The following is a 27,411-nucleotide window of genomic DNA, read 5'->3' as shown; positions in this document are numbered from 1 at the left end:
CCAAACACATGCAGTACAGGTGAACTGGATTAACTAAATTGTCCGTAGTGTTTGTGTGTGAATGTGAGAGCATTAGTGTTTCCAAGTTCTGGGTTGCGGCTGGAAAGGCATCCATTGAGTAAAACAAATGCCGGAATAGTTGGTGGTTTATTCCGCTGTGGTCACCCCTGATGAATAAAAGGACTAAGCCGAAGGAAAATGAATGAATGAATAAGATATGTTGTAACTGAAAGGAGGGAATGTAGTGGCACCCATTGGACAATAGAGGGCACTCCAATAACATATGGGGTATACAGATGTTTGTGAAAAGATTGAATAAGAGGAATATGTTCTGATGAAGCTGTGCCTGTGTTTACGTCTGACACGTAAACATAAAAAATAACCACCTGTTACAAATGGAAGCATATAGGGGGTGATTTTGGATACAGCCCGGGTGAGTGGCTGAGGTGATGTGTGGAGTGCCCTATGGTGACTTGTGGGCACTCCAACTGGCTACTGTGGCTATGTTCTCTGACACTAGATTGAAATGGGTATAAAATATTAAACATACACAAATACAAATATGAAGTTTGTCAACTTTCTCTAAAACCTTTTAAATAAATGAAAGACTAGAGATAGGCCTGTATAAGTTGATGTCTATCTAATAACGCCTGTACGATAGCATGTTTAAATCTTTCTGGAAAACCGAAGTTATTAAAGAGCTGTTTATTATAGCAAGGTAAGGACTAGTTGTGTCTAAAACCTTTTTAAACAGACAACAAGCCAGTACATCTTAATAAATTTCATCTGAGAAATGTTTTTAAGATGAATACATTGGTATAAATTACTGGGTGGAGAAACCAATTTAGAGTAATTTATGTCAAGAGAGAGGTGTGAACTGATGTATTTTCTGAACAAAAAAGAATCTGGGCATTCCTCAAGTATGGCAACAAAATTGAGCAAACAATGGGATTAACAATGGAATATATGGTTTTGAAAGAAGACAGGTTTTAACAGGTTTAAACAACAGTCAAGTAGGTGACCTAGAGCCAGGGCTTAACTTAACCAGGGCTGAGGACTAGAACTGACCCTATTACCTGTTTAAGTGGAGCATCTACATTCAAAGCCAAACAAAAAGCAGAGTTAAAAGACTCAACAAAGCTCTTCAGTAGCCATACAAGATGACAGCGAGACATTAACATTTGAAAAAATAAAAAGACAACTCAATAGCAATATTTGCAGGGAAAACACAAGAGTACAGGCTGAGAAAAGATGGTCTGATTATATTAGATCACAGAGATGCCAGAATCAAAATAAATATATTCATTAATTCATTCTTTTTTTTTTCAGCTTAGTCCCTTTATTAATCTGGGGGTCGCCAGAGCGGAATGAATCGCCAACTTATCCAGCATATGTTTTATTTAGCAAATGCCCTTCCAGCCACTAGGAAACATCCATACACACTCAATCACACACATACACTACAGACAATTTAGCTTACCCAATTCACCTATACTACACTTGTTTTTAGACTTGTGGGGGAAACAGGAGAACATGCAAACTCCACACACACACACATATATATATATATATATATATATATATATATATATATATATATATATATATATATATATATATTTTTTTTTTTTTTTTTTTTTTTTTTTTTTAAATATGCATACACATGTAAATGCTTTATGTCAGTTATTCCCATCTTTAGTGTAGTGTGGCAGTAGGTAATTTCAGTTTACATTTACAAACATTTTCACAGTTACTCCAAAAAAAATGCAGTTACTCTGCAAAAAAAAAAAAAAGAGAGAGAATGTTATGTGATCATTTAGTCGTGCTCAAATCACTTGCACTTTTTGAAATGCATTAAAAGTATTAACAAAAATCTATGCTTTTATTGAAATGAAACAAATGAGAATGATTGAGAAATCTCATTATGAAATAAAAGTGTGTGTGTGTGACTAAGGCGTTGTTTGCTTTTTCTGGCCCCAAGAGCTGTACTCCTTGGAGAGTGTTTTGCAACTCAAACGTTACACCTCACCAAGAATATACTGACATCTTCTTTCAGGTAGAACATCTCTATTTGATTGTAATGTTGGAAGTGGAAATCTATAATGTTTTACCTACTTTCAACCGTTTTTTATTTTGTGACTAGAAGTTTGAGAGAGAGTTTCTTTTGCTTGCTCATCAGACCTGCACACTTTGCTTTTACTCATTGAGAATAAATTTTGTCAGAGCAAAATTTAACCCTCTACCGCATGGTGTTGCCATGTGGCAACATGATATTTATGTTCATTTCCCTGCCACTGTTTCTGTAAGACCAACATAGATTTTTTTTGTTGTTGTTGAAAAGAGAAGACCTAGTGTAGCCAATGATGTGCTTTGGTTAAGTCATATGACATGCAGTGTTTTTCTGTAGCGTGATTTCTGACAGACTGGCATTTAATGTGAGAAGTTGCTGAAGCAAATGAAAACGTCAATAAAAACTATGGGCCCTATCATACACCCGGTGCAATGCATGGCAAGGCATGACGCAATTGTTGTTTGCTAGTTTCAGCTTGGCGCAAGAGTCGTTTTGACATTTTGCGGCACGCTGTTTAAATAGCAAATGCATTTGCACTCATATGTGCGCCCATAGGCGTTCTGGTCTAAAAAAAAGACCGCTAAAAGAGGCGTGTTTAGGCACATTGCTGGCGCGTTGCTATTTTGAGGAACTTAAATAGATTGTTCAATAGACCAGATCAAATCAGGTCTAAAGTCCAGTGCAGAGCACGTTATTTGTGTGCCTCGCTTACACATTGCTTAATACACACAGGGTGTACAGCAATACGCAAATTTCTTTACAAATGAAAAAGAATGAAATGATTAAGGATATATATCGGATATAAATATAAAGGATTAAAATAATACAAACATATTATTTTCTAGCCTACATAAATATAAAAACCATACATGCCTTCTTCATCTCGGGGGGCTTTTTCAGTTTATTCATGACAATTTGCTTTTGTATAATGTCATTATTAGTAGTAGTATTAATTATTGTATACATATTTAGATTTGTTTTATTAAAAACAAGCTTAGATTTGCCCACCTGTCAGGTTTTAGACCATATGGGGCATAGCATGTGTATTTGGAAATGACTCAGTTTTTTTGACCATACTTCGTTATTATTGTTCATTTATTCGTACTATATATACTATACGTCTTGTGCAGAGCTGCAGTCTCAGCGGCGGAGGCTGGAAGCTGGCCTCAGCGAAGACTCGTCTGTCCCTGGAGCGTCACAGGAATCAGTCTCATGTTCCACTCCTCCATGACCACCACAGTAGCTGCTCAGGATACGGCCTGGTCCAGGATATGGAAACCTTGGGATCATCTCGTCGTTGGTCTTGGATCAAATCAGTGACTCTGCATATTCTAAGAGCCTTGGGAAGAGTATCCCCAGGGATAGCATCCCTACTGTTCATAGTGTATATAAACAAGATGCAGAACCTGTGTGGAAACCCGCTAAGTGGTGCATTGAGTGTATGCTTTACTAAACAGATAGGTCTTTAATCTAGTTTTGAATTGGGAGAGTGTGTCTGAGCCTCGGACGTTATCAAGAAGGCTATTCCAGAGTTTAGGAGCTATAAATGAGAAGGCTCTACCTCCTTTACTCGACTTAGCTATTCTAGGTACTATCAGAAGCCCTGAGTTTTGGGATCTTAAAGGGCGAGTTGGATTGTAGCGAGACAGAAGATTGGTTAGATAAACAGGAGCTAGATTATTTAAAGCTTTGTAGGTAAGAAGCAATATTTTAAATTCAATACGAAATTTAACAGGCAGCCAGTCTAAGGAAGATAAAATTGGGGTGATGTGATCAAATTTTCTAGACCTGGTAAGAACTCTGGCAGCTGCATTTTGTAATAATTGAAGTTTGTTAATAGAGGATGCTGGGCAGCCAGCAAACAGTGCATTACAGTAGTCCAGCCTAGAAGTCCTAAAAGCATGATGATTCAGTTCAGTTCAATTTGAATGTCACTATTAAAGGAAATGATTCACAATATGTAAATATGTTACATTACAAAAAATTATTGAAAAGTGTTTCAAATTGATCTTTTTTTATTTAAGTGAATGGCTTTTGTGGTGACCATTTATATTGTTTTGTCACATATTTTACTTATCTTGGTTGTCTTGGTCTTCACTTATATTGCTGCTACCCGTAACATTCTTTCATTTATTTTCTCTTCGGCTTAGTCCCTTTATTAATCCGAGGTAGACACAGGGGAATGAACTTCAAACTTATCCAGTACGTTTCATGCAGCGGATGCCCTTCCAGCTGCAACCCATCTCTGGGAAACATCCATGCACACTCATTCACACTCATTCCCTATGGACAATTTAGCCTACTTAATTCCTGTACCACACGACCTATATTTTTTTGTGATTTGGCTTTTTGTATTTTGTTTAGCTTAAATAATAAATATACAGTATAAATAAGCAAGTACTGTAAGTCGGGCAGTTATCTGGAACAAGTTGTTTGTTGATTTGTTATATATTGTAACATGATTTATATAAAATGTATATAGTATATAACATAAATTAAAAATAATTACTATTTTGCAGTAAATTACTTCAATGTGTGTGCTTTGTGGGGGTAGGGTGCCAATCTAAATTCAAGATGGAATTAGTGAAACACTTATTGAGCTTGTGTATAATCTAAGACAATCTCACGGCAATTCGTAACTTTTTGATTCAGTGGCTAATTCGTACGATATAATTCATACAATTTAGTACGATTTGCTCATCCCCCAATGACGGTTGGGTTTAGGGGTGGGGTTAGGTGCCACGCCTCTCTTTTAAAATCGTACAATTTCGTACACCTGAACTCTGAATTAGCCACTAAACTGACAAAACGTAAAATACTTACGTTTTCTCTTGAGATCAGGCTGGTATAATCATGAATGAAATACAATATTCAATGAACAAAGAAGTGCATAGATTCAAGTCAGTTTTATTGACAATAGGTTACATCAAAAACACAGTTTTACTTAAAAGTTTTGCAGTATGTAACCTATATTCAATTTTCCCTGTTTAAATGACAACATTTTCTGGTTGAAATAAATATGCATATTTATGTAATAATTTGAACAACATCACATAACAGAGTTAAGCTAGCTTGAGAACATCTGCAACCATCAGACTCAGGCCATCAAAAATTTCATGGATGGGAGCATTGCACATGAATGCACTTGTCGTCACCAGTTTGTTCTTGGAATCAACATGTACCTCGCCAACATTCTTATTGACATGTTTGCAGCCCAGTTCTGCCATGGATTGTGCCACTTGAGCATATGGCCACCTGCAGTTAAGAAAAAAATGAAAATACTAAGTAAAAAAGTAATACCTTTTGTTAAAACACTTTTGTTAAACCCTTTATCTGTAATCATGTGAATTATTATTCAAATAAATTGACCAAACTCACATTTTACACTCAGTGTCATGACCAACGGTGAGCTCACATCCAGGAATAGCCTTTGCTGCCAGCACAGGGGAAATGCAGCACAGACCAATGGGTTTATTTGCCTTGTGGAAACCTTTAATGACCTTATCGATCTGAGGTGTGATAGAGTACTCTTTGCCTTTTGTAGCCCAGTCACTCAGGTTTTTAGCCACTCCAAAACCCCCTGTATGGCACATGAAGAATTAACAGATTTAAAAGAACTTAAATTTTTTGTGATCTTTTAAAATATATACGCTCATTGTGCTATAAAATATATTGCATGTTTTAGAATAAAAATTACGGTATAATATGAGTTTTTAAACTATATTCTATTTAAATCCAACCCACTGATAAATCCTAAGTGCATTAGTGCCCATGACCTTTTTTGTTTTTTAATGCCTTCATTAACCCAAACCAACCACCTACAAGTTTAATAATTCATCATTTGTATTTTGAACCCCCCAAAAAATCCTAAAATTGGTAAATGAGTGTTGTAAATGTATATGGATAAAGCGAGAGATGCTAGAACAAGATCCTTTCAAAGGATGACAAAATTAGAAAATGGTAATTTCAGCTATGTAAATGTGTCTGTGGAGGATTATGTGTTTGGTCGTTTCTCTGTGGACTCTTTGATAAACTTGGTTTGACAAACCAAACCAAGCCTAATCTCCAGACAGTAATTCATGTAAAGTCACACATTAATGACATAAAAAGCCTTTTGGAGTTTATGCTTCGATAACTATTCTGTCAACATAGCTTGGATATTTAATGGGTTCCTATAAAAGAGGTGCCAATGTTTAAAGAAGGATAAAATCCGGAAAGAATCATTTCAAAATATATTTACATGTACTGTATACAGTTTTAACACATTAAGATCAGATTGCTTTGATATAGTATTTAGTTATTTATTTGTGGAGTTATATAATGTCATGGATGCTCTTATTACCTGGAATGATGAGTGCATCAAATGCGCTGACATCTAGCTTGGCTAGATCTGTGACATCACCACGGGCGATGCGGGCACTCTCCTGCATCACATTCCTCTTGTCTGCCACAGGTTTCCCTTCACAGTGGTTCACCACATGCATCATCTCAACATCAGGTGCAAATATTGTAACCTACACAAGAAGTGAGCTGCATTAAACCCAAGTTAAACATAGAGGCAAGGCATGAGGTGGTGTTTATTTCATTAATTTTTTTTTTGTTCATTTCACACTTTCACACTCAAAAGACTTGGATAATTATTTTAATATTTTTGATTCTTTTAATAATAATTTTTATATTTGGCGGCGCTGTGGCGCAGTGGGTAGCATGTTCGTCTCACAGCAAGAAGGTTGCTGGTTCGAGCCTCAGCTGTGTCAGTTGCCATTTCTGTGTGGAGTTTGCATGTTCTCCCCCTGTTGGCGTGGGTTTCCTCCGGGTGCTCCGGTTTCCCCCACAAGTCCAAAGACATGTGGTATAGGTAAATTGTCCATAATGTATGTGTGGGAATAAGTGGGTATGGATGTTTCCCAGTGATGGGTTGCAGCTGGAAGGGCATCTGCTGCGTAAAACATATGCTGGATAAGTTGTGGCGACCCTGGGTTAATAAAGGGACTAGGCCGAAAAGAAAATGAATGAATGAATAAATGAATGAATGACTGAATATTTCATTTAATTTCATATTTCATTTCATTTGAATATTTCAAATATTTCATATTTTAAAAAAGTATCTTACTTACCTACAGCTGCATATGTTTGATAAAAAATATAGTAAAAAAGTAAGTTATTATTAAGTGAAATATTATTCCAACTGTTACTGTTACTGTTATTAGCTATTAACTATTTTATGTCTGGGTTGTACATTCTGCTACAGCAAACCCTGAAAAAATTGAGAGAATTTAATTTTTTTTTTCAATTTGAATAATTGCTATTCATATAATAGAGGAGTTTTCAGCAGGTATGATTATGTTTTTCAGTGTTAAATGATAGCTCAGAAATTTTTAATTTGATTAATTTTCTTATCAAGAAAACATTTCTTACTTTTATAAATACTTGGGTTGTGCAGCTTATTTTTGTGTGGCAAATGTGATACACTATAATTCAGAATTCATTTCTTTTGATTATTTATTCATTGATTAATTTTCCTTCAGCTAAGTCCCTTATTTATCAGGGGTCACCACAGCGAAATTAACCACCAACTATTCCACCATATGTTTTATGCAGCAGATGCCGTTCCAGCCGCAACCCAGTACTGGGAAACACCCATACACTTAAATTATAACTAACAATTTAATGAGCTCTATCTCATATATATATATATATATATATATATATATATATATATATATATATATATATATATATATATATATATATATATATATATATATATATATATATATATATATATATATATATAAACAGTTGAAGTCAGAATTATTAGCCCATCTGTTTATTTTTTTCCCCAATTTCTGTTTAACGGAGAGAAGATTTTTTCAACACATTTCTAAACATAATGGTTTTTATAACTCATTTCTAATAATTGATTTATTTTATCTTTGCATGATGACAGTAAATAATCTTTGACTAGATATTTTTCAAGACACTTCTATACAGCTTAAAGTGACATTTAAAGGCTTAACTAGGTGTATTAGGTTAACTAGGCAGGTTAGGGTAATTACGCAAGTTATTGTATAACGATGGTTTGTTATGTAGACTATTGAAAAAAAAAACTAGCTTAAAGGGGCTAATAATTTTGACCATAAGATGGTTTGTAAAAAAATTAAAACTGCTTTTATTCTAGCCTAAATAATGTGTGTGTGTGTTTGTGTGTGTGTGTGTGTGTGTGTGTGAGAGAGAGAGAGAGAGAGAGAGAGAGAGAGAGATATTACCTCGGCACCTGCTCGACTGAGGTGTACCATTATGGCAGATGCTTCATGAACTTCTGTGCCATCATACACACCACAGCCAGACAGAACTAATGCAACACTCTTCTTTGCCATCTTATCTCTGTTACATTAAACACAATACAGGAGTTTACTATTTATGCTGGTCTTTTAAGGTAATTATTCATTTAGACTACATACATTTCACGACACTCAACATAACAAACCAAATAAAATAAAGAAAATGAAAGAAAAGCAAAGACAACAACAGGTGCCAACTCCTGACACGCTGCTTTAAATATTTATGGTAATGACACCTCTAGAGAGTTTTACCCAGGTAACACACGATCACAGCTGTTTCCAGGGAACAAGTCAACATGTTTTGAACACAATAATACCTCATGTATTAGGAAATTAATTCTACAGTTGCAAAATTTTGGTTGCACTAACTGTAGCATTAAAGAACAACGACAAAAACATAATTTACTGGAAATGTTGAAATTTATACTTTAAACATGATGTTAACGTTTTTAAAAATCTGAAACTTTTAGGTTCAAGTCTACAAATGTCATTGTAAAATGAAATGCAGAACCTACCTTGTTGAAGTAGTTGACTTTACAGTGAAGTGCGCTCTTTTCCTGAAGGTTGCTTTCACTACACAAAGATGAGCAAGACTGGATTCTGCTTATATTCTTGAAGAGCAGAACCGCCCACGAAGGCGTGTTAAAAAGTTAAGGACACACCCGTCAACGCTTTCTGGAAGGAAATAAGAAAACTATTGTCCCGTTTACCCAAACAGGTCGCGCTTACCGCTTAGTCATGCCCTCTTTCTGAGCTCACCTGTTTTTATATTGGTGCCACATTAACTGATTGTACGTTTCTTATTAATCAAATTATTAAGTTTGGATGACTCTAGAGTTTATATGAAACTAGCAGTCTGTCTTTATGTAATCATAAGATTACGTTTGTCATCTGTGGACAAATAATGTCCGATTTTTTAAAGATTACTGTCACAGATAGACTTAGACTAAGAAGTTGCATTTCCACACATATCTCAGACAGGTGTCTAAGTAAACGAGCTATTTTCCTATTATTATTATTACTATTTATTATTATTAGTATTATTATTGTTATTATTATTATTATTATTATTATTATTATTATTATTATTATTATTATTATTATTATTATTCATTCAGAATAATCTAAGTGTACCGAGTTGTATATTTTTTCGTTAGACTAAATAGTTAGAAATTATTTACATTTTTTTGCAAATCAAATTAATAATACGTATAACAATAATAATATTAAAAACAACTACAACAACAATAAGTAGGCCTATAATCTCAATTAAAGTAATAATCATAATAATAATAGAATTTAAAAGATAATCTGTATATTATATGTTCATTCAGGCTACGTTTGAATTAATATAAAAACAGCCTAAAACACCTTAGTCAGTACAGGTTTAAATGTGTTAAATGACTGAAATGATATATTTATTACACGAATTCATTTAGAAAAGTATTTCAAGTTCGCTATACCAGGAAAGCAGGAAATAAAGGGCCTTTTTAGAAAGGGCGTATCTGACATCAGCATGCATAACGTCAGCAGTGTGTATAAAGCTAAGCGAGAGTTTGAAGAGCGTCAAAATTGAGGATGGCGGACACTGAATCATTACACTTATCCATTGGCATTCTGGGAATATCTGGGGGTAGGTTTCTTAAAATAAATGAAGAAAGTTATGATTATTTTGATTAGTTGTTTATTTCGAATGATTTTTTAAATAATTAAAAATGCTATTTAGCCTTTTAAAATAATTTTAAAAAGTAGTTTTGGGATGTAACTGGATTTTAAAATGCGAATATTTATTGTAAATGTTTTACAGTTAGCAATATATTCTTGCATATTGTAATACTTAGTTTATTATGTGTATATACTTAGTATATTATGTATTTAATATATTAACAGACTTGAATAATTATAATTATATATAATTACTTATAATTATAATTACTTGATTAACTAATTGGGCTTATAATAATAACGGTACTGTTCTAATAGGTTCGTTGTTGTTACTGGTAAACAACTATGCGAGCTCGCCAGACAAATCCCTGATCAAAGACACAGCTTTAGGAATTCTGCTTCTCATATTTGCTGCTCTGCTGGCTTATTCAGGTACTGTATGTGTTTCACATTCACTTTTTGACGCCAATAAACCACATAAGATTTTATATACAAATAAAATCTTTATCGCATTTACATAAACTTACTTTTTAATCAGAGAGTAAAATATTGTGGCGATTATTGATTAATTTACAAAAATACTATTAACAGACACTTTCAAATGTTTTAACAAAAATATTGTCACCATATTAGTCACGAAAAAGCAACAAATTTGCTTCACATTAACATATAACTTTAATGTGTATATATATATATATATATATATATTTTTATATTTATATTTTAATGCAATATATTTGCATTGTATTTAAAGTCTGTTTTAGGGTGGTGGTGGGGGGGGGGGTGGTCTGTTTGTTGTTTATGTCAGTTATTCTTCTGGTGGTGGTGGTAATGCCTCAAAAATTAAACACTTAATCTTTAAACTTGTTTTATGGTGCTCTTATAATAAATACATGAATTCACTTGTTTGCTTACAGTTGACAGAATTATTAGCCCTCATTTGAATTTTTTTTTCTTTTTTAAATATTTTCCAAATGATGTTTAACAGAGCAAGGAAAATTTCCAGTATGTCTGATAATATTTTTTTTTTCTGGAGAAAGTCTTATTTGTTTTATTTTTAAAAAAATGTAAACACTTTTTTAAGGACAAAATTATTAGCCCAAAATTAAGGACAAAATTATTATAATTTTTGATTATTTACTAAACAAACCATCGTTATACAATTACTTGCCTAATTACCTTAACCTGCCTAGTTAACCTAATTAACCTAGTTAAGCCTTTAAATGTCACTTTAAGCTGTATAGAAGTGTCTTGAAAAATATCTAGTCAAATAGTATTTACTGTCATCATGGCAAAGATAAAATAAATCAGTTATTAGAAATGAGTTATTAAAACTATCATGTTTAGAAATGTGTTTAGAAAAAATCTTCTCTCGGTTAAACAGAAATTGGGGAAAAAAATAAATATGGGCTAATAATTCTGACTTCAACTGTATGTCCTCCATGTAAATGACTTTTTTTTTTATTCTCTGTCTCTCAGGTTTACGACGTAGCAAGTCCCACAATGTACTCTTTGGTAGTTTGTGCCTGACAGTGTCTGCCTTGTGGTGTGGTTCAGGTTTAGTTTACATACTTGCAGGTGAAAATATAATAAATGGCCAAAAAGGACTGAGAGATGCTATGGTGCCAGGTCTTGCAGCTTTCACACTAGCACTGCTTGTTATTTGTATTGTGGCTGTTGTGTGTCATGAGGTTGTCCTGTCATTCATTGCCCTCACCATATGTTTAGCGTGTGCCCACCAGATTGCTGGCCTTGCGGATCTGGCCTTCGGAAAGGCAGCTACTGCCGTCTGCTATCTGCTGGTCTGTATTGTGGGTGCATACTTTGGAAGTGGTCGCTTGTTGTCTTACATTACAAAAAGAAAGATTCAGCTACCTGGAACATTTAACAAAGATAACAAACAGTTACAGGGTCGACATGCCAACGCTGTTGTGATAATTGGGATAATCATGAATTTGTTGTCAGCTTGTGTGCTAGCCTGTGTTCTGCTTGGTGTTGTCCCTACTCTTTTCTCTGGTCATGTGCCATGGCTGTGGACCGCTGGTGTCTTTCAGCTGTGTGTGTGTGTTCAGAGCTATAGATCTATGGACAACCTGGCAGCCACTTTTTACGGCTTCACATCGATTCTTCATTTCACTGAAGGATACACTGCGTTAGTAGTGCACCTAACAAACCAGGTTCCCTATTCTCAAGTGCCTTTTCCAGTTGTATTCTCTGTGCTGTTTTTCATTCTGGCTTTGTTTAGCCTGCACGGGGGATTTGTCAATACCATATACCAACTATTCTTTGTTGCATACTGCATAGCAGTTGCAGCTGAACCCCAGAGCTTCTTTCAGAGAGGAACGCAAGGTGTTCAGGCTGCCATTTTTGTTATGTCTTCTTTTGTGCTTTTTGTAACCCTTTTTAACATGGCATCCACAAGTAAGATACCTACAGGTGCAGGGTTCATTAAGAACCTGTTTAGTCGTAGTAATAAATTTGTCCTACATACCCATGACAAAAATCTGCATGCTCCCTATCTGGGCTACTCCAAATATGCAGACGCTGAAGTGTTGGGCCATGGCTGCAGTGTCCTGGCTGCCTTTTCAATTACAGCTTCACTTTCTAGTGGAAACCCCTTAGCCATTCTCATCCTACCTTGGACAGTAGTTTCTGGTGGTGTGTTGCACTTAATATGTGGTTCTGTTGCCTTTGCTCGAGGAAAGACCCTAGAGAGCACGACTTTCGTTCTTTATGGTATCATGTGGACAGTGTGGGGACTGACACGCTTCGGCGGCCTCTATGGTGATGTGCGTGGCCTTCACCTAGCAGTAGGAATCATCAGTTTCATGCTCTTCAATGTACTGGTGACTGCTGGGTCGATGTTTCTCAGCAAGGCTTGGTTTATCTATACATTCACTTTCCAGCTCATCCTCATAAGCTTCTTACTGGATGCAGTGGGTGCACTGCCCTACGGCTATGATATCGGTGTGACCATAATTGTTGGGCTTGTCAGCTTCTATATGTTTTTGGCCAGTATTTTCAACTCCATCTTTAAAAGTCCACAACTACCACTCGGTGATCCTTTCATCAAGCTGAGTGGCTTTGGAGGAGGCAAAGACAGTTGCCCTCACCTTTCAGCCAGGAGGTCCACATCAGTTCATCAGATCGCAGGTCAGTAAGTGTAGCAAAAATTGAACGAGTGTTGGGGAAAGTTACTTTTAAAAGTATATTATAATCTTACGCACAGTCAAGTAAAAAAAAAAAACACTTGCTTAAAGTGTAATTTAGTTATTTTTTTTACTCAAGATTTGAATATATTACTTTTAAAAGTAACTTTCCTGAACACTGATTTACACTATAGAACTTAGTCAGGGAATATGGCATTACACTCTTATTGTGGAATGCTCTGTATAAAGTTCAGTCATTTTCAAAACCCTGACTAATATCTATTGGCAAAACTGTTTGCGTATACATGAATATGTTTAACCAATACATTTCCCATTATTTTATGACAGAGATCATGAAGAATGGGGGAATATGTGGAATGCCCACAGACACTGTCTATGTTCTTGTGGCAGCCTGCAATCGCCCACAAGCTGTTGAAAAGGCATATAGGTCAGATCATTTCCCTGTTGTCATTTAAAGCCCAAATTTTAAGAAGAATATTTAGTTGTGGTTGCTCCAGTGTTGTCACTAACCATCTACTCACACCTTTATAGTGTAAAGAAGCAGGCCAAAGAAAGACCCATGTCCTTATGGGTTGCATCAATAAAGCAGCTAGAGCCAGTCAGAAAACAGATCAGCCCTATTCTATGGGACTTTATGGAAGCTGCTTGGCCATCTTCCATTAGCTTGGTTATAGCTAGAGGTAAGTAGTGTAATTTTCACACTGAACCTGATATTTTTTTTTACAAAATGATGCAGAATTGCAACATTGGCTCATTCTGAAAATGTAGCCCTATATACATTTCTGGAGATCACGGATTATGTAGTCAGAGCTAAGTATGGCTGCATTTCAACTTTAAAACGAATGCTACGGGGGTATGACACACCGTTTCTTTTTGGAGCATCCCAGCTGACCGCTTACGTCTTTATGGACGGCTTTTCTGCTGTTACCAGTTTGTCCGGTAGTCCAACACGTACGTTGACGGACTTGAGACGCAGAGCAGAGTTGACTGCAACAACAAGGTTCTAGTCCATTGAAGAACGGTTCCAGAAAGTAATAAACAAGTAAATAACAGAGTGAGAATGTGGTAAAATCTGAAGACGTGGTAAAAATCAGGCTGCCGTAAAGGCTTTTCTTTTTCTGGATTGCTTTTGAAAACACTGTGGTTGGGTTTAGAGAAGGGGGTGGGTGAGGGAATCTGTCGGTTGGTCAGTCAGTCAGTCAGCCGACAGTGGCCTCTGGTGGATTTACGTGAGAACAGTAGGCACGAATGGCAATCGCGAGAGAATTTGAAATCTGAAAAAGCATGCACAGCGGCCTTTGGCAGATTGGCGAAAACAAAAACTGCAAAAAAACATAGCTCCTAGGACATATTTTGCTCTTTCCAGAAATGTATATAGGGGTACGTGTTCAGAATGAGCCTGGATTGTGGAATTTAATCAATATATCATTATTTAATCTTAGCTCCATGGATGGAATTCTTTGGACTGGGTGACTCATCAAAATATATTGGCACACCGCAGAGTATAGCCATCAGAAACCCAGACTGCACTGTTGCTACACACCTCATAAATGCAGTAGGTGATGTTATTGTTTGCTAATATTGGGCTTTGCAATAGCGAGGTACAGTATAAATCATGCATTCTTGTTTTATAGGTGGGTCCCATCGCAGTCACATCAGCTAATCCCACTGGTGAGGCTGATACTACCCATCATAATCAAGTTTATGCAAAGCTTGGTGACAAGGTACGAAAGTGGTGTACTTTTTGATAAAATAAATAAATAAATACTAATTAGAGAATTGAAATAGTATTGCCTATACCTTACAGGTAGATGGAGTGCTTTGTGATGGGCCATCACCAGAGAACATTGCTTCCACAGTAGTAGACTGCACCAAAATCGAGAGTGGCCAGATTGGATTTTTCCGTGTTGGTCTAATTCCCAAATCTAAGGTAACATGACAAAATATAACATAACAAAATCACAAGGTGATCATATATGTATATAAATGCAAACTATCTGGAGTTAACAGGGAATCTGTTTGTTGTGATTTTTCCAAAGGTTCTTCAGATCTTTGAGGAGATTCAGAAAAAGCACATGCATGGTGAACTGAATAGCGCTTTTGAGACAGATATTGCAGATCCACACAGAGATCTTGCGGTTTCTCAGACCAGCTTGTCAGACTCTGGGTGTGGTCATGTGACACCTGTGGAATCAGAGAGCTCTTTGGACTTCAGCCAAGATGACCATATGGAGCAAGATGAGACTTTATAGATGGTTTCAAACTCTTTAAGTGTTATGCATTTTAATCATTGGATGATCCCATTTTAAATTGTACAGTACAGCTGTTAACCTGACACCAGATATTTCAGAGAAATTGGTCAAGAAACAAGGAAATTGCACTGGTTTATTAAGAGTATTTGTAATTATGTGATTGAAAATAAAGATGTACATAGGGATAAATACTGTATAAGTAGATGTGAATAACATATTTCTTATTGTGTGTTGGCCATTATGGTACTAGTAAATACTTTTCTACTTTTTTTTTTTTTTATAAAATATTAAACTGTAAAATTGTGTAAATTATTTATGCTGTATAATTAATGTGTTGTATTATTTTTGTGATATATAGCCTTGTATAAATATTGAAAAGATTCATGCTTACAGTGTTTACCTGAGTTCATATTCAAAGTCATGCAGAGAACAGTAAAAGTCATATACATTATTATATTGTGTGTGCTTAGCAACACTAATACAGTAAATACAGCCAAATAAAGACATAGTCAAATGCTGTGACATTAGCACCAGTTAGGGGTCTCCTATATCTGAAGCTATTCAATGTTTTGTTTGTTTGATTGTTTATTTAAAGGGACTAAACTGAAAAAAAAATGAATGATTGTTTATTTGTTTGTTTTGACACTTTATTTTAATAATTGGGTCATTAATGACAAAGGAATATATACATCAATGTGAGTAAAATTACATGAATTCATACTGAAGGACTGCATACCAATAAGCATATGTGCTCTGCATATATATGAGTACACCCCCACAAACTTATTTAAATTAATATTTTCTATGGGATTCTTTACAATATTATATTTGTGCATATACATTAGTTTAGTCAGTACTGTAGCCAAATCTGGAGCTAATCTGACAAAATAACTTACAATAATGGTTCAAAAATGAGTACCCCAAGTTTACATGTTAGGAAAAAATATTAAATAAAAATGTAAAAATAAAATAGCAAAAATCAAAAGAAACAAAAAATATATAATGTTTTATTTAAATGTTGTAGTTTGTAAGAGTTTTTTTTTTTTTTTTTTGCAGTATTTTGCATGAATTTAAATGCATTATTTTTTCATTTCTAAAGATGTTCTGTGACTAAAAATATTAAAAATATTATTTATATATTTATGTTTAATAAATCTGTTTTGTTCAAATGCACCAATGTATATTACCCATATTCACTGAGAAATGGATTCAAATATTCATTTTTAAAATGGGGTGTACTAATTTATACTGAGCACTGTATATGTTTTGATGAGAAGTGATTTTGGAAATGCTTGACCTTGCTGAAATCATCCCTTTCCTCTCTTTTGACTGCTTGAAACCTGTGGACTTCAATCACATGTATCTTTAAAATACACTGATAAAAATGATTCTGCGATGCAGAAAATGTTACAGGTGAAAATCTATTTTAAACATACAGACAAGAATTAAAAAATAATGAGTACTTTCTACATCAATTCTTAAAAAAATAAATAAATAAAAACAATTAAGTAAAACCACTCAGCTTTTTAAAACATACAGTTGAAGTCAAAAGTATTCAAATTAAAAACTGATTTTATTCTATAAACAATATTCTAGAAATAAAACAAATAAGACTTTCTCCAGATATAAAAATATTACAGTAAATACTGAGGAAAATTATTTGGTCTGTTAAACATCATTTGGGAGATATTTGAAAAAATAAAAATCACAGGAGGGCTAATTATTTTGACTTCAAATGTATATGCCTGTGGAGTACTGAGGTCTTTATTTATTATTATTTTTTTTTGCTGTTTTATGACATGGGGTAAATTTTTTTACCCCAGATGTCTTTAAAATGGTCCACTGGTTTTTTAAAAAGTATTGACTTACTGTCATTGCGTACTGAACATTGAGATGTCTGTTTTCTGTTGGGTAACTCTTTACCTTTTATAAATCTTACAGAGTGTAACCTTTAATGGATAGAACAGTGTAAAGAATTGAGAGGAACTCATGAGGAGCACAGAGTGGGGAAGGATTGGCAAAGGACCTTGAGTCAGGAATCGAATTTGGGTCACCGTGAGCACCTTGATGCTATATGTCGGTGCACTTAACCACTAGGCTATCAGACCCTTTCTTGTTTAAAATTAAACGACTTCAGTAAGCACTGAAGCATGTGACAAATGATTCGTTTTTATTTTGTTGAATGTTTAATTATTGTTTATTTTTTCACCCCTATTAACCAGACACGTTATACATTTGTATTAAGTGCACAAAGATTTTTTTTTTTTATTTTAGGATTTCTTCCTTCAGTCTACTTCCTTCATTCTTATGACAAATTATTACACAATGAAACCAGAAAAAACACAATGTAAGCTGAGCGATGATTATGCTTAGCTGTAGAAAAATGTGGATAGGTCAGATGGATAGTATGCAATGTCATGTTGGCAAACTTTCAAAATAATTTCTTTGTTATGACATTAAAACTTTTTTCAAGGAACTGGGAACTAATGTGTTATGCAATCTAATTTTTCTAATGTTTGATATTGAGCAGTGACTTCTATATTAGGTTTTAAGATATTAACATCCATTATACAAAGAAAATAACATTTAGTACAGTTAGTTAATTCAATAACAGACATTTATTAGTTCATGTTATTTCAGCTTTATTGACAAATGTAAAGAAGTAAAGTTTGATTTACATTATTTATTAGTGAAGGTACAAACTTTTAAACTTTAAAAAAAGATTAATAATTTCTTTACAAGTATGTTTATTTTAACTTTGTGTTAACTAGTTAAAGCAATAGGTTCACGAATAGCTTGTCAGGTTAAATGACTTCAAAACCACTTTACAAGGATGAACAGATGAATAATAAAAGTGAGTAATAGCAAATGTATTAGTAAAGGTACAAGCTAGAATTAAGATTAACAATTCCTTTATATTTATATACTTTTATGTTTTACTTGTTAGCTAAGGTAGTTAAGTAAACAAATGGAACATTATTTTAAAGTGATTCAATTTAATTTGTTATCATCTGTTATTATTGATTTATGTTATTGAGAATTTATATTTATTGGTAATACATGTTTGGTAATAATACTGTATGTTAACTCCCAAATACACTGTAAAAATTAACCATTGGATCAACGTGTTTTATATATATATAATATATATATAAATTTTATTTATATATATATATATATATATATATATATATATATATATATATATATATATATATATATATATATATATATATATATATATGTATATATATATACAGTTGAAGTCAGAATTATTAGCTCCTCTGACTTATTAAACCATATAAAGCTTATAAACATAGCTTAAAAGGGCTAATAATTTTGACCTTAAAATGTTTTTTTTTTTTATTCTAGCTGAAATAAAACAAATAAGGCTTTCTCCAGAAGAAAAAATATTATCAGACATACTGTGAAAATCTCCTTGCTCTGTTAAACATCATTTGGGAAATATTTAAAAAAAGAAAAACCACTCAGCTTTTTAAAACATACAGTTGAAGTCAAAGCTATTAAAATTGAACATTTAAAATTAAAAATTTATTCTATAAACAATATTCTAGAAATAAAACAAATAAGACTTTCTCCAGATATAAAAATATTACAGTAAATACTGAGGAATATTTTTTGGTCTGTTAAACATCATTTGGGAAATATTTGAAAAAAAAAAAACAATCACAGAAGGGCTAACTGTTTTGACTTCAAATGTATATGCCTGTTGGAGTACTGAGGTCCTTTTTTATTTTATTTTTATTTTTTTGCTGTTTTGTGACATGGGGTTAATTTTTTACTCAAAATGGTCCACTGGTATTTAAAAAGCATTGACTTACCATCACTGGTACTGAACATTGAGATCTCTGTTTTCTGTTGGGTAACTCTTTACCTTTTATAGATCTTACAGAGTGTAACTAAATAAACTAAACAAATACTGTTATATCCTTAAATGTTTCAAATTTAGTATGATCCTACTAAAATTTTGTATGATCATCATCAAGCAATGACTTGGAACAGGCTTTTCATATTGCAAACAGTTGTCTACACTTATGATTCATGGCTTTAGACATAAAAAAGGACTGGAGCTTATTTTTACCTTGTTATAATATGAATGGTCACATTTTGCTATCAAGTTCCATTTATTAACGTTAGTCCATGTATTTAATAACATGAACTAAATATGTACAAAATTTCATGAATTTATTGATCATACTGTAGTTCAAAATATACTAACCGATAATTAAAATCCAAAATTGATTAACATTAGTTATATTTTTTTCTAGGACATCACATTAATGTTTTCCTGTGTTTGTATATGGAAAAACAAATACTGACTACAATACCATTTTTGGTAACACTTTATAATAACTACACACTATAAATCATTTACCAAGCATTAGCATCTAGTGAATTCATTATTTGTTATGCATTGACTCTACATTAATAAGTAGATGTTAGCTAATTAATAGATGTTAGTAAGCAGTTTATAACTGCAGCTACAAATACTGTAATCTTGACTTAAAACCACATTTATACTGTGCTTAATACTTGTACTTTCATACTTTGTGAATGATTCATTTTTCATTACTAAATTTTGAGACCTAATCTAAAGTGAGGACAGTTTATGCTTTACAAATCCCTTATAAATCACAATTAAAGGCTTGGTATCAAATGAACAATAATCTTTGCAATCTTATCTAAAAAGTAAAATTACAGTAAAGTTTAAACATTGCTGAATAACAGAAGTGTAAAAATACGACATACAATTGGATAAAACAACAACAATATAATAATTTAACAATATAATAAGATGCAATGTTTGAACTGTACAGTAATTTTATTTTAGATAAGGTTGCAAAGATTTGTTTTTCATTTGAAGTACAGTTTCATTTGTGTATCTTTAAACAAATAGGAATGAATAATATCGTTTATGTTCTTTTTTCCTGTTTAGAATTTAACTGACCCTTTAATTTTCATTCATAAGTGATTTATAAAGCATAAATAGTCCTCACTTTAGATTATGTCACAGAACTGGATGAAGTTGAGTTAATAAAGCATTTATTAACACACAAATTTACTATTAGTATATGCCTGAATAATAAGAATTATAAATGTTGATTTTAATAGTTAATTACTCATTTACTAACGCATTCTGAATTATCAACCCACTATGCTTAAATAACTGGTTTGTAAATAATGTAATACATAATAAATTAATGAAAAATAAATCATTAACAACGTATGAAAGTACAATTATTAACCACATTATAAATGTGGTTGTAAGTCAAGAATACAGCATTTATAGCTGCAGTTATAAACTGCTTACTAACATCTATTAATGTAGAGCTAATGCTTAACAGATAATGAATTCGCTATTTGCTAATGCTTAATAAATGGTTCATAGCGTGTAGTTATTATAAAGTGTTACCCAATTTTTTTTTCTCATGACTTCACAATGTATAACTTTTAATATTTTTGAGCATAAAACTTCCCCTTTTACCACAGTAAAGCCTAAAGTGTCTTCTTTCCAATGATACATAACGATACATAATGCATGTGTTTGTAGCTTACTGGGGTCAATATCTATTACAATTTAAAGTTAGGTAGGTGTAAGTCCCCTAAAGTGAGTGCTGGCTAACAGTGAGCTTGACAGTGTAATGTGCAATAAACAACTGTATTTTTAATTACCACAAAGATGAATAAATACTTCACATAACGATTCCATTAATAAAAATAAGTTAAAGTTAGATAAAATAGTAACATGAACAAACAGTTAAAAATACATTAATTACAGTATTTTTAACTGTTTGTTCATGTTACTATTTTATCTAACTTTAACTTATTTTTATTAATGGAATCGTTATGTGAAGTATTACCAGCACATGTTTTATGCTTTTAATCTGATGAAAATATAAAAATTTCAAATATATATATATATATATATATATAATAAAAATAATATTTATTCATTAATTTTCCTTTGGCTTAACCTCTGATTTATTTCAGGGGTCGCCACAGTGGAATGAACCATCAACTATTCCAGCATATGTTTTACACAGTTAATGCCCTTCAAGCTGCAACCCAGTGCTGGAAAATATATATAAAATAATAATATAATAAAAATAATTGTGGATTTTAAAAAATATAACTTAAAAATACGTTTCTGACCTTAATTTAAAACACTGCTTACCTAACAGTAACTTTTATTATTTACCAATTATTTATCGGTTATTACTGGCTTTTGATTCTGTCAACATAGTATGGGAATTTTTAATGTAAATAAATATTATAAGCATCATCAGACCCTTTCTTTTACATCTTTTTTCTTAGGGGTTTTTAACCTTTAATGGATAGAACAGTGTAAAGAATTGAGAGAAACTCATGGGGAGCAGAGAGTGGAAAATGATCAAGGATTGGCAAAGGACCTTGAGTCAGGAATCGAATTTAGGTCACCGTGAGCACCTTGATGCTATTTGTCGGCACACTTGACCCTATCTTGTTTAAAATTAAACGACTTCCGTCAGCACTGAGGCATGTGACAAATGATTCATTTTTATTTTGTTGAATGTTTAATTATTGTTTATTTTTTCACCCCTATTAACCAGACACGTTATACATTTGTATTAAGATTTCTTCCTTCAGTCTACTTCCTTCATTCTTATGACAAATTATTACACAATGAAACCAGAAAAAACTCAATGTAAGCTGAGCGATGATTATGCTTAGCTGTAGAAAAATGTGGATAGGTCAGATGGATAGTATGCATTGTCATGTTGGCAAACTTTCAAAATAGTTTCTTTGTTATGACATTAAAACGTTTTTCAAGGAACTGGGAACTAGTGTGTTATGCAATCTAATTTTTCTAATGTTTGATATTGAGCAGTGACTTCTATATTAGGTTGTAAGATATTAACATCCATTATACAAAGAAAATAACATTTAGTACAGTTAGTTAATTCAATAACAGACATTTATTATTTCATGTTATTTCAGCTTTATTGACAAATGTAAAGTTTTGATTTACATTATTTATTAGTGAAGGTACAAACTTTTAAACTTTAAAACAAGATAAATAATTTCTTTACAAGTATGTTTATTTTAACTTTGTGTTAACTAGTTAAAGAAATGAATAGCTTGTCAGGAATAGGTTCATGAATAGCTTGTCAGGTTAAATGACTTCAAAACCACTTTACAAGGATGAACAGATGAATAATAAAAGTGAGTATTAGCAAATGTATTAGTAAAGGTACAAGCTAGAATTAAGATTAACAATTCCTTTATATTTATATACTTTTATGTTTTACTTGTTAGCTAATGTAGTTAAGTAAACAAATGGAACATTATTTTAAAGTGATCCAATTTAATTTGTTATCATCTGTTATAATTGATTTATGTTATTGAGAATTTACATTTATTGGTAATACATGTTTGGTAATAAGTAATAATACTGTATGTTAACTCCCAAATACACTGTAAAAATTAACCATTGGATCAACGTGTTATATATATATATATATATATATATATATATATATATATATATATATATATATATATATATATATATATATATATATATATATATATATAAATATATATATATATATATATATATATATATATATATATATATATATATATATATATATATATATATATATATATATATAATACAAATAAGACTTTCTTCAGAAGAAAAAAATATTATCAGACATCCTGTGAAAATCTCCTTGCTATGTTAACAATCTTTTGGAAATAATTAAAAAAAAAAAAAAAGGGCGTAGCTAATAATTCTGATTTCAACTGTAGTCAGTGTATATAATATATTATATTATTTAAAAAATTGTTTTAACATTTTTTTTAACTTAATATATTACTTTTAAATAATTACTTTTTTTTCTTTTATTTTGATGAATCAGGGGTGGCATGGTGGCTGTCACCTCACAAGTCCTGGATGGCCAGTTGGCATTTCTGTGTGGAGTTTGCATGTTCTCCCGGTGTTCGCGTGGGTTTTCTCCAAGTGCTCCGGGTTCACCCACAATTCAAAGACATTCACTATAAGTGATTTGGATTAACTAAATTGGCCGTAGTGTATGAGTGTGTGTGAATGTTTCTCAGTACTGGGTCGTGGCTGGAAAGGCATTCATTGTGTAATAGTTGGTGATTACCTCTGAAATAAAGATTAAGCCGATAGAAAATGAATGAATGAATTAAATAATAATTAAAGCAATATGTTCATTATTAGCTCATGTATCGTCAGGTTAAATGACTATTATAAAAACAATAAGACGTTTGATATTTCAAAATCACTTTACAAGGATGAACAGGTGAATAATAAAAGCCAGAATTAGCAAACATATAAGTAAAGGTATAAACAAGATTTTTTTATTTTTATTTATTTCACTTGTTAACTATTGTAGTTAAGAAATCAACCAGAAACAATATTATAAAGTGCTCCCATTTAATATTATTATTCATGTCATTGATAATTTACATTTATTGATAATTAATAATAATGTTAACTCCCAAATACATAGTAAAAAATGAACTATTGGATCAACGGGATACTTACATATTTATTATATTTTTTACTTAATATATTCCTGGTAATACTTTTTTATTATTATTATTTTATTATGATGAAACAAGCTGAAGCGTTTTTTTTTTTTCTAAATTAATCCAACACTTTTACTACCCAATAATGAACATTTGAGGTGAATCAGGTCAGGTGTGTTTTCATAGAGCTAAGATTTATTTATACAAATTCTAAAAATAAAATTTATTTGGAATTATTTTAGCAAAATCTCTTTATGAATAACACACATTTAATTTGCTTTTATTTCAGGTATTTTCTGGAAGGAAATCATTTTTGGGGGCCTTGTTTCCTTGTTCTCAAACTAAAATGAGGAACTAATCTTGACATTAATTATAGACTAATGGTATAGTAACAGTAAACTCACCTCACAGATTTTTAGATTTGCTTTGTTTTCAATTACGGTTTGACTGACAGGAAGTCCAATGGACCATGAGTCGGATTTCACCTGAAGGAAGTAAAAGGCTTTAAAATTAGCACTTTAACCGTACAATGACTCATTGTTTTCAAACATGCTAATATGCAAGTTAAACAAAAGCCATGATGGGGTGAATTATGACAGCATCTCTTGCATAAAGAAGCTCCTTTCCAGGAACTCGCAATGAAAATGCAAGACTGATGTGTCAGGTTATTTAAGTGTTGATTTTTCATGTGGTGTTTTTGAGGAGGTGAACCAATGACCTAGCCCTGCCCGTTTATTTGCCTGCTGTCTATGATGGGCAGCACAACCTGTTCTTTGAATTCTCAGACTCTGTCATGATGTCTCATGCAATTGGCAGGACGTCCTAGAGCATCCTGTTTACAGTCGTTTGGCTCTGAGAGTTTGTCCACAGTGCAATTTGGGTTACTATAGCTCTCATTTTCCACACCATATCAGTGACTGAGAGAGTATTGTGTGCTATAAACTGCTATAGTCCTAGTTGGCAACTTTTCATCATGTTGTTGAGGATTCCGTGTGGTTGTGAAAGCTGAGAGAAGCTTGCCCTCTGTAACCCAAGCTTCATAGTGGGACAGGTGTCTAGAGTGTATGTTTACAGGAAAGGGGGAAGCATAAAAAGCAGTATCTGGTTTGAAACAGCATACTTTGCTTTTATTGTCTGAAAAAACGTGAGGAGGAATAACAAAAGAGTATCTGGTTGGAAATTCCATCCATGGACAAAGACTGGATGACAATTACAGTAAAAAGCTGCTATTAAGAGAAAGCAGTTATGATGCTATGAGCAATTATGTTTAATCTGAGTGATTATGTTTAATCAGCAAAGTGTCTATTATAATAGAACGGAACGTAACCTAGGAATTATAATTGAATTGATTATGGTTGAGTTTGTTTGTTTTTTAGATGACTAAAAGGAAATCATGAATCATACACACGTACCATGGCAATATGGTAATGTTTTATAAATAGGTTTCTGTCTAAAATATTTCCTTTAAATCTTGACACTTCTTTACACTTGACATACTTTCATAACAGAGTTTTGGAATATTTGTGACGAAAAAGGAAATAGAGATTTAAACATGATATAAACTAGGTGTTAATATGTATTTTAAGTTAAGCCAATTTTATGCACTGCTCTCTCCTAAATAGCTTTGAAAATAAAAAGACAAGCTAATATTTTCTTTTAAACAGAAATTTGTGAGATGAAGAAATCCATCTGATGTCATCTTGATATTGTGTTAATTTTGTATTGTATTTGAGATGTGGAGTGACTTCATCATGCTAGCCTATATGTTTAATATAATATTAGTTCGTTCATTTAATAATTTTCCTTCGGCTTAGTCTCTTTTTCAGAGGTCGCCACAGCGGAATGAACTGCCAACTATTCAGGCATATATTTTATGCAGTGGATGCCCTTCCAACCACAACCCAGTTCTGGGAAACACAATACACACTATGGCCAATTTAGCTAATTCAATTGATCCTATACCGCACGTCTTTGGACTAACGTATTTAAAGTTGTTTGTATGTCAACAAGTTTTTATTTGCCCTCACTGTCTGAATGAAAATAAATCAAGTAAAAACGTTTACTTATTTTTCAGCCTCACAAGAAAACGTAAGTATTTTACGTTTTATCAGTTTAATGGTGAATTCGAGTTCAGTCGTACAAAACTGTACGATTTTAAAAAGAAGACGTAGCACCCTAAACCCAACCATTATTGGGTGATGAGCAAATCGTACTAAACTGTACGAATGAGATCAAACGAATTCATAAGAATTAGCCACTAAATTGAAATGTTACAAATTAAGATTGCGTTGCAATTGTTCATACAAGTGAGGCTTTATAAAAAGTTTCAGGAGGAACGTAGAGATAATTGAAAAGGCTATTTATCATCACTAATCACACTTTTATACAATGAGCATAAAAATAAATGGTCACACAATTTTGATGATCCATTTGTTGAATTTAATTACATTGCATCTACATGCCAACTAATTATTATTAGATTATTGGCAGACTGTTAGGTTGTGGTTATGGTTAGGGTTAGGGTAAGTTGACATGTACTTGCAAAGTTTCTTATAGTCAGTTAAATGTCTGTTGAAGGAGCAGTATCAACAGATATTAATCAGACAGTCTACTAATACTCAAATGGACCATCAAAATAAAGTGTAACCAAATAAATAAATAAATAAAAGTAAGTATCTTTTGACTTCCAGAATCCCTTCACCACCCCGGATGCACATCATGAAACCAGTTTATTACCTAAGCTGGGAGAGTGTTTTATGGTAACTCTTGATAAATAAATTTCTGTGTAAAATATTTCTTTCAAATTCATGCTTTCATAAGAGAGTTTTGTAATGTTAATGAGGAAAAAGGAAATACATATTAAGCAGTAAATACTCAACCATAATGTAATTGTGTATTCATTCAGTAGGCGTTTTATGTTAAGCCAATTTTATACACTGCTCTCTCTTAAACAGCTCTCAAAAGTAAAAAGAACGTCCTCAAGCAAACATTTTCTTTTAAAAACAATCATATCATTTTGATATTGTGATATTCTGTGTTATATTTGAGATGTATAATATAATATAATATAATATAATATAATATAATATAATATAATATAATATAATATAATATAATATAATATAATATAAAGCTGTTTGTTTTAAAGCTGTTTGTATGTCAACAAGTTTTTATTTGCCCTCTCTGTCTGAATGAAAATAAACCAAGTAAAAACTGTTGCTTTTTAATTTGTTGGTAAAACATATTCAGTATCAATTTTTCCTACAAGTGAAGTTTTATAAACTTTTCAATTTAATTCAATTCACCCTTATTTGTACGGCGCTTTTACAATGTTGATTGTGTCAAAG

General features: G+C 32.4%; 2 protein-coding genes across 2 annotated transcripts; one reads left to right on the top strand and one right to left on the bottom strand.

The window, feature by feature from the left end:
- Window positions 1-4,962: 4,962 nt before the first annotated feature.
- On the bottom strand, window positions 4,963-9,020 carry si:ch211-153b23.5 (uncharacterized protein LOC321177 homolog). Its single transcript, XM_056472218.1, has 5 exons — window positions 8,931-9,020; window positions 8,341-8,456; window positions 6,414-6,585; window positions 5,450-5,651; window positions 4,963-5,326 (listed from the first exon to the last, which is right to left on the bottom strand). Exons 2-5 carry the CDS (start codon window positions 8,449-8,451, stop codon window positions 5,134-5,136), a joined length of 678 nt encoding a protein of 225 aa, XP_056328193.1. The 5' UTR covers window positions 8,452-8,456; window positions 8,931-9,020; the 3' UTR covers window positions 4,963-5,133.
- A 973-nt stretch (window positions 9,021-9,993) lies between these two features.
- On the top strand, window positions 9,994-16,431 carry si:ch211-153b23.4 (uncharacterized protein LOC335392 homolog). The gene is made up of 9 exons (XM_056472942.1): window positions 9,994-10,048; window positions 10,399-10,512; window positions 11,560-13,233; window positions 13,578-13,677; window positions 13,782-13,930; window positions 14,693-14,805; window positions 14,885-14,974; window positions 15,058-15,180; window positions 15,290-16,431. Exons 1-9 carry the CDS (start codon window positions 9,994-9,996, stop codon window positions 15,500-15,502), a joined length of 2,631 nt encoding a protein of 876 aa, XP_056328917.1. The 3' UTR covers window positions 15,503-16,431.
- Window positions 16,432-27,411: the final 10,980 nt, after the last annotated feature.

This window comes from Danio aesculapii, chromosome 14, assembly GCF_903798145.1.
Source record: "Danio aesculapii chromosome 14, fDanAes4.1, whole genome shotgun sequence".
Taxonomy (NCBI): Eukaryota; Metazoa; Chordata; class Actinopteri; order Cypriniformes; family Danionidae; genus Danio; species Danio aesculapii.
The sequence above is the reverse complement of the archived record's forward strand: the minus strand, read 5'-3'. Positions and strand labels throughout refer to the sequence as shown.